Genomic DNA, 9221 nt, shown 5'->3' on the forward strand with positions numbered 1-9221 from the left:
CTTGTCTCTATCAGTAACTTGTTAGCTTTGTTCCAGCAATGAGTCGTTAGCCCTGTTTCTACCGATGAATCTCTATTAATAAATTGTTCAAATGTAAAGTGACCCTATGAAAAAACAAAAAAAGTGTAACGAACCTATTACAGAGTAGGAGTAACCTGTTATTTTGAAAATATATATAATACGGCTGTTCTGATTTTGAAAAGATTAAAACTAATTACTTCTGTAAGTTTCTAAACTAATAGAATCTGAACTTGGCTAATTTTAAAAAAAGAGTAAATATTCAATATAATTACGCTGGTTTAACAGGTGCTAAATTATACAGGGCAAAGCTACCCACCTGGTATTCGTAGGCACATAAAGGCGCTGACTGGTTAAAACGTTGGATGGCGCTACTGTGTACCCCCGATAGCCATCTACTCTGCAGAGCACGGGGCGAAGCGAGTTAGTTGAGGCTGACTGACTAAACGACATAGACAACACGTGCAGCCAGCCGTGCTGTAAAGTCCAATGACGATGTAATACACGGATTCTGTACCTGTTTCTGTAATAAGAATGGATACCTGGACTAGACTACTTACCCTTCTCCTGGTTGTGAAAGGTAAGAAAGCACTTCGAGATAAACGTTTTTTTCTTATCTGTTTTATTTCCGTCATGAAGTTGTGTTTGAATGTTTGTTTGACAAGAAACGTTACGTATCACAAGCAACGTCATGCTACACTGGAGGAACGTGTGAAAACTTGTATCCGGTCAGGGGGAGATAGCTAGATACCACAGACGTATATTAGTCTGCTTAAATTTAAAAACAAATTCGAAGTCACCGTAAACACAAGCCGGATATACTGGCCTTGTTTACACCGTAAATACTAGCCGGATATACTGGCCTTGTTTCCACCGTAAACATAAGCCGGATATACTGGCCTTGTTTCCACCGTAAATATAAGCCGGATATACTGGCCTTGTTTCCACCGTAAACATAAGCCGGATATACTGGCCTTGTTTCCACCGTAAATATAAGCCGGATATACTGGCCTTGTTTCCACCGTAAATATAAGCCGGATATACTGGCCTTGTTTCCACCGTAAATATTAGCTGGATATACTGGCCTTGTTTCCACCGTAAATATTAGCTGGATATACTGGCCTTGTTTCCACCGTAAATATTAGCTGGATATACTGGCCTTGTTTGCATCGTAAATATAGGCCGGATATACTGGCCTTGTTTCCACCGTAAATATTAGCTGGATATACTGGCCTTGTTTCCACCGTAAATATAAGCCGGATATATTGGCCTTGTTTCCTCCCTGAACATTTAAGAATGGGAATTAAAATGAAACGAAAGAAGAATAAATTTTGGGGCAAAATTATCGAATTCTACAACGAAAGAATAACAACAGCGTTGTGAAACAAAGTTCACAGTTACGGTGATAAAGTAACCAAACCCTACTAACAATAAACCCCTTAGATATTATATACATACCATCATTATAAGAGGCCAAGCTGCATTTCTTTGCTTTGCTGACCAAAGCTGTCCTGGTGAGCTTTGAATAGAAGAAACTACATTCCAAAACAGAGGGTGTGGTGTACGTAAAAGAGAGAGACGTCACAAGTTAGCCTTCTCATTCCTACAGAACTGTACGTAAAGAGAGAGACGTCACTAGTTAGCTTTCTCATTCCTACAGAACTGTACGTAAAGAGAGAGACGTCACAAGTTAGCCTTCTCATTCCTACAGAACTGTACGTAAAGAGAGAGACGCCACAACTTAATCCTCTCATTCCTACAGAACTGTACGTAAAGAGAGAGACGTCACAAGTTAGCCTTCTCTTTCCTACAGAACTGTACGTAAAGAGAGAGACGCCACAAGTTAACCATCTCATTCCTACAGAACTGTACGTAAAGAGAGAGACGCCACAAGTTAACCCTCTCATTCCTACAGAACTGTACGTAAAGAGAGAGACGCCACAAGGTAGCCTTCTCTTTCGTGAATACCTGTGTGTTTAAGAAGAGAGACGCATGATTGTATTTCTGGAGTGATGAGTTTATACCTCTAAATGTAGAAAACTGGTCAGTTAGTTAAGTTGAAAGAGAATATTTAAGCTCTTTCCAACTTTCAAAGAGTTGTGTACATTCGGATAAGCACCTCTTAAAGTTATAATATTAACTGTTCTCCAGAACAGACCCCTCTCCTCCTCCAGTGGGTCAGCGTTATAACGCCAAAAAAAATCTGATTTCGATGGGCAAAGCACCGATAGCCCATTACGTAACCTTGTCCTTAATAACACAAACAAACCAAACTCTATACGAGAAGAACTCTTATGTTTGCATTACTTGTCTTTAGAAATAACTAAAGCTATTAACGTAAACGACGTAGTAGAAGAAGAAGCTCGTTTTTTGGTAGAATTTCCTTAACGCTGGACTTAATTCAGGTAAATTAACATCCATACTTGACGAGTAAATGTGTAATAATAGACATAACGAATGAAACTAACTCTAAATGAAGAACATTATAGACAAATAGATGTTAATAAATTATATGTTCTCAAAGCGTTTTATAATTTCCATAGTTTAGTACTTAAAACGTTGTCAAACATTTCGCGAGTTATATGAAATCCAACACCATACTAATTATCCAATATATAAAACTTGAAGTTTCGGAGGAAATCTTTCGACAAGTATCTGAGATCTCACGTTTCGAGTACGAAACCCATCTTGAAAGATGCACATGTTTCTGTGTTTATCCTAATATAAAAAAACACTACTTTTTTTCATGCCTTCATCTTTCTCACCAACAGATGGACAAAAAAGTAACAATGATGACAAAATCTTACCCTTTTTTATGGTTTAAAAACCCATACATTTTAATAACAAATACCTTTTCTGATCAATGCGGGAAAAGTATCCTTATCTAAGTATCGTCGGGTGGATTCTTCTTCAGTGAAACATTGTTTCAGATTTTAATGTACTTTCGACCTATTGTTAGCGGTTTAGATATTATTATAAAACGTTTTGTTATTTCCTTGAAATAATTAAGAAAAGACCGTAAAGAGTGGACGCGAGTTTTAAGCACGTTATCTCGTTGAGGTACAGCGAACACCGGCTCGTGTTGCGTGACGTGAGCGTGGTTTAATTGTACCTCAGAAAGGCAACATTTACAGGCCTCCGATAAACTACCACAAGCAGAAAGTTTCGTCTTCAATGTCCTTTATGTGGCGTTGGAGAACTTGTAAGCGTTTGCTATGGTATATTAAATAAACATGAATTCCAGGCGCTAACATGTGTGGTAGATAAACAATACGTGTAATTTTTTTTATTATAGTTTGTTTGAGCTATTGATCGCCTACTAACTACGTTGATTGTATTTATGTGTACAGAGAGATTTAGGTCGGGCCACATAAAATATGTAGATAAAATATTGCACACTCTTGATCTTTGTTGTTAAGCAAAAAGCTACACAATAGGCTATCTGTGTTGTGACCACCACGGGTATCGAAACCCGGTGTTTAGCGTTACAAGCCTACTGACTAACAGCATGGCCACTGGGGTCCTCTTAACCTAGTCATATTAGTCAATGTGAAGGAAGATAGGTGGGGTGGGGGTATTTGCGCGTTATTAAGCACAAAGCCACACGTTGGGCTATCAGTGCTGTGCCCATTGTAGGTATCTAAGCTCAATCCGAGTTTTAGCGTAATAAGTAAAAACCGCTAAATGATATTTTTTCGTGATATACAAGCGTAGCGTGAAATAAATCCAAACGTAGCAAGGAATATTGTAAATAGATATTACAGAAACATGCGGTATGTTTGTAACTATGTGAACAACTTTGAAAGTTTTACAGAATAATGCTGTTTTCGTTTTCCGAAATATTGTATTTATTTCACATAGAGTAATATGAACGTCAAAGACCCACTCGTGAAAAAAAAAGGAATTCCGAACGACAGTTTATTTAAACTCTTAATGAAACACTGTTATTACAACATTGTTATTACTGTTGGAACATAAAAACTGTGCTTCAGTTGAGGCTATCAAACATGTATTTATTGTTAACGGAGACGCAAACACAGGTTTCTTATTCACCTGTAGCTCGTTACACGGGGTGTGAATACCAGAAAAAGCAGCTCTTTTTGGTAATTTTTAATTATCTTCAGCCTAAAACACAATGATCTTTGTATTCTACAAGATATACGGTAAGATCGGATATCAGTTCTTGTCATGATTAGAAGCCTATACGGTTGGATATCAATCCTTGTCATGGTTAGGGGTTGATATCCAATCGTATAGGCGTCTAACCATGACAAGGATTGATATCTAACAATAGAGGCCACTAACCATGACAAGGACTGATATCCAACCGTATAGGCATAAAAACTGATATCCAACCGTATAGGCCACTAATCATGACAAGAACTGATATCCAACCGTATAGGCTTCTAACCATGACAAGGATTGATATCCAACCGTATAGACCACTAACCATGACAAGGTCATGGTTAGAAGCCTAAACGGTTGGATATCAGTCCTTGTCATGGTTAGTGGCCTATACAGTTGGATATCAATCTTTCTCATGGTTAGTGGCCTATACGGTTGGATATCAGTCCTTGTCATGGTTAGTGGCCTATACGGTTGGATATCAATCCTTGTCATGGTTAGTGGCCTATACGGTTGGATATCAATCCTTGTCATGGTTAGAAGCCTAAACGGTTGGATATCAGTCCTTGTCATGGTTAGTGGCCTATACAGTTGGATATCAATCCTTGTCATGGTTAGTGGCCTATACAGTTGGATATCAGTCCTTGTCATGGTTAGTGGCCTATACAGTTGGATGTCAATCCTTGTCATGGTTAGATGCCTATACGGTTGGATATCTGTTCTTGTCATGGTTAGAAGCCTAAACGGTTGGATATCAGTCCTTGTCATGGTTAGTGGCCTATACAGTTGGATATCAGTCCTTGTCATGGTTAGTGGCCTATACAGTTGGATATCAGTCCTTGTCATGGTTAGTGGCCTATACGGTTGGATATCAGTCCTTGTCATGGTTAGAAGCCTATACGGTTGGATATCAGTTCTTGTCATGATTAGGGGCCTATACGGTTGGATATCAGTTCTTGTCATGATTAGTGGCCTATACGGTTGGATATCAGTCCTTGTCATGGTTAGAAGCCTATACGGTTGGATATCAGTCCTTGTCATGGTTAGTGGCCTACACGGTTGGATATCAGTCTTTGTCATGGTTAGAAGCCTATACGGTTGGATATCAGTCCTTGTCATGGTTTGAAGCCTATACGGTTGGATATCAGTTCTTGTCATGATTAGTGGTCTATACAGTTGGATATCAGTCCTTGTCATGGTTAGTGGCCTATACGGTTGGATATCAGTCCTTGTTATGGTTAGAAGCCTATACGGTTGGATATCAGTTCTTGTCATGATTAGTGGCCTATACGGTTGGATATCAGTTCTTGTCATGATTAGTGGTCTATACGGTTGGATATCAGTCCTTGTTATGGTTAGTGGCCTATTATGTACATACTAATAACCAGTTAGTCTAAAATTTATCTCATGGTGTTTGGATCGAAAAAAATTAAAACAATTAAAAAGGGATCACAGAGAAAATATGCGACGACGTATATTCTGACTTAATCTTCAGTAAAACTACTGAAGCTCGTTAGTTTTATTTCAAACTACTCTCTCGCAGTGGAGAGGATAAAAACAGTTCTTACAATATCCGTTGTGAATGCAATCATACAAAGCTCTGTTATGTCGAACTTTCTGCAATAGCCAATCACGTCAGAGAAGAATATCATATACTAAATTGAAATAGAGCTAAAATAATGGTATGGGAACCATACACGAAGAAAGATAAAAGAATGTATCTCTTAACTGATAACACTCTCAGTCAACCTTAATTGAACCTGGATACTCACTCTTAAACACATTAAAATAGTCGAACCAAGTCTCAATGAGATGAAATCACGTATGAGTAAACAACATACCAATCTTTCTAAGAAGAAGACCCAGAATCGAACCCGGACTCCTATCAAAACAACACACAATCTTTGTCATGACTCGGGCCAGGCGTGGCAAAATGGTTAGCGTGCCAGATTGAAAGTATAAGGCTCCATGGTTCCGCCCCGTTGCTATAAAATTGCACACCAAACTTTGGAGCAGTAAGGGCGTCATGAGAGCGACGGTCAAATCCCACTGTTCTATTATAGTAGTCCGAGAATTGGCGGTGGGTGATGTTCACTAGCTTCCTTTCCACCTAGTTTCTTCAGTGCAAAATTATGAATGGTTAACGCATATAACCCTTTCGTATTTTGATGAAAATAATGAAAAAAAAATCAAAATGTCGCAAAACTCCTCTGAATAAGATAGCAGATCAGCAGCCGAAACGAATAATATATTAGTAATTATTATCTAATTATTAATTAGGCTTAGGTGATAGTAAAAGCAACTAACCATCATAACCCAAGCTATGAAGCAAAATGTTTAGATTTTTAGGAATTAATCGAATTCCACGTTTTGGATATCATTATACTCCTCCAGATAACAGGAATGAAAATTATCCCAAGAAGGTTTTTATCAGTATTTTAAGAACAGGAATGAAAAAGTAAAAAAAAAAAAAAACCAACAACAAGAAAAACTCACCTCGTCCAGAAATGAAATGCTACTCACTGACGAGTAGAATACGAACAAAAAACATTAGTAATCCTAATACTTTACACGTGAACTTCTCTACCAAAATCAGACAATCTATCAAGACTGAAACAATCAGAAGAAGCACGTATTTGTACGTTTGGTATTCAAAAGGGTTACTTTGTTTATTTTAGAATTTCCCCCCTAAAAGCACTATTAGCGAATATCAGTACCTAATTAAAAAGTGGCAGACCAGAGGGGAAATAGCTGGTCAAAAGTACCAACCAGTAACTCTTAAGCTACACTTAGCTGAATTAAAGTGGGATTTGGCTGTCACTCTTATAACCATCAATGGCTACAAAGTGCGGAGAGCGTCAACGAGCCACGAACCCTCATATATACAATTTGTCACATTAACCCTTAGGTTCGTAGTCCGAGTAAGTTAACCACTGGGCCACACCCGGCTCGCGTTTGGAAGGATTGTTGAAATATAGCAATATAAGATATTACTATAGTTGTTTCGTAGAATTAAGCAGCTTAGCATCTCTGAATTATCAAGAAACTAAAGAACAGTTACTCATCTCCAAGTCCAAAGATAAATGTGCGTTTTAATCAACCAGAGGGATATAATAACGTTATGTGCACGTTTAAAAGTGTTACGTCAACTTCAATACGAACTAACAAGTATACAATCGCTTTAATGAGCCCAAATGTATTACCTGTCCAAGATCTTGGAATGGTAGTAAATAACACGAAAGGTATGCACGTGATGCAGCAGGGAAGAGTTGTGTATACTGCTGCACGTGACAAATTTAGGAAGAATTTATAATGAGGCTACTAATAATTTCTCTAGAAGTATAGTAATTTTAATCTTTCATAGTTTGTTTGTTTTGAATTTCGCGCACAGCTACACGAGGGCTATCTGCGCTAGCCGTCACTAATTTAGCAGTGTAAGACTAGAGGGAAGGCAGCTAGTCATCAACACCCACCGCCAACTCTTGAGCTACTCTTTTACCAACGATTGACCGTCACGTTATAACACGCCCACGGCTGAAAGGGCGAGCATGTTTGGTGTGACGGGGATTCGAACCCGCGACCCGCAGACTGCGAGTCGAGGCCCTAACCACCTGGCCATGCTGGGCCGTCTTTCATAGACTAATCAGGAGCTAATGAAAACGATACATTCATGAGAAGAATCTAGTTGAAACTCCTAATTCTATGAAACTCCTAATTCTAAGTAATAAGCATATCTACTTTTTTCTGTAGTTTTGAACGTTGACTTTTAATCACAGGATTTAATACACAATAGTTTTGCTTTAGTTATTAGGAAAACGTACAATAATGCCAAGGCATTAAGAACCGGGGTTTGAACCTAGATTTTTTCTTGTTATTATTGATCGGTTATACAAGTAAAAGGGTTTCGTTTCGCAATATAAATTCATCTCTTGTCACAAAGCTTCGCTTTCTTTCTTCTAATTGTTATTGTTTCCATGAGTACTCGCGTGCGTGTTCCAATCATAACTCAACTTCAAATACATAATCGTGACATTTGAAGCCAATGGCGCAAGGTGTATTTTTTGTTTTTTGTACTCCATCTTATGAAGTTGGTAACATAATCATATGAATTTTGAACAAAAGTGTTGAGAAAGAAAGACAGGCAGATCGATTTGATAAGATAAAACAGATACACATCACAAACTACGGTAATTTTAATCTCTCACGATTGTTACTTTTGAATATGCGATGCCGCCCTCTTCTCACCGGTTACTTTTATCACTAATTTCTTGCCACGTCCTCCTACTTCGTTGAGACACTAAGCACTAGTGCTATTAATGTTAATTCCATATGGAAAAAGTGTAATTTTTGGGTGATTCTGCTGTACCAACTCAATTACTAGTACTCTAACACACTGTTTGTGTTTAACGAGTACAAATGGCACTGCGCCTGCGCCAACATTTATTTGACATCCACTTTTACATATCTCACAAATTTTCTATGTCATATTTGGTTTTGTTTCTCAAACACGTTTCGTTTTTATTTCATTTTATAAGTACTGTGATAACATCGAGGCTTAAATATACGCTTCATTCAAACAAACTTTATTAGGCTTAAGTGATAAAGAAGACGTTAATTCAATCAATAAGCTTGTAAGGCTTTCTTTTGAGCTTGAAAGATTAAATGTAGAAGAAAAGGTTTAGTGTCATAGTTGAGAACACTGGAGTCTTGCCTTCTTAGAACTCAGTTTTATTTAATACTTTATCTCCTATCTTCTGAAGTTATGAGTTTATGGAAATTCTGATTACGTATATATTTATATAGCGATACGTAAATGTAAAATAGAATTAACCAGATTGGATGATTTAACATCAATTTGTAGAGGAAGAAGAGAGTTATCTTTCAAAGTTTCGTGCAAAATTATACGAGGGCTAAGCCTAAAAGCCACCACTATTTTACAATGCTAAACTAGCAGAAACGCATTAGTTAACAGCACCCACCGTCTATTCTCGGGCACTCTTGTCTAGTCGCCCCCCCCCCCCCCAATAGCGCAGCGGAATCTCTGCGGACTTACAACGATAGAATCCGTGTTTCGATAC

At 38.0% G+C, this 9221-nt stretch overlaps 1 protein-coding gene across 1 annotated transcript in view; it reads left to right on the forward strand.

Annotated features, from left to right (window-relative positions):
- The first annotated feature begins 489 nt into the window (after positions 1-489).
- LOC111088176 overlaps positions 490-9221 on the forward strand; it is a 101422-nt gene continuing 92690 nt past the window's right edge. The window contains exon 1 of the mRNA XM_022397407.1: positions 490-598. Coding sequence (XP_022253115.1) covers positions 553-598 — 46 coding nt within the window. The 5' untranslated portion in view covers positions 490-552. The remainder of the gene's footprint in view (positions 599-9221) is intronic.

This window comes from Limulus polyphemus, unplaced genomic scaffold (genome assembly GCF_000517525.1).
Source record: "Limulus polyphemus unplaced genomic scaffold, Limulus_polyphemus-2.1.2 Scaffold3260, whole genome shotgun sequence".
Taxonomy (NCBI): Eukaryota; Metazoa; Arthropoda; class Merostomata; order Xiphosura; family Limulidae; genus Limulus; species Limulus polyphemus.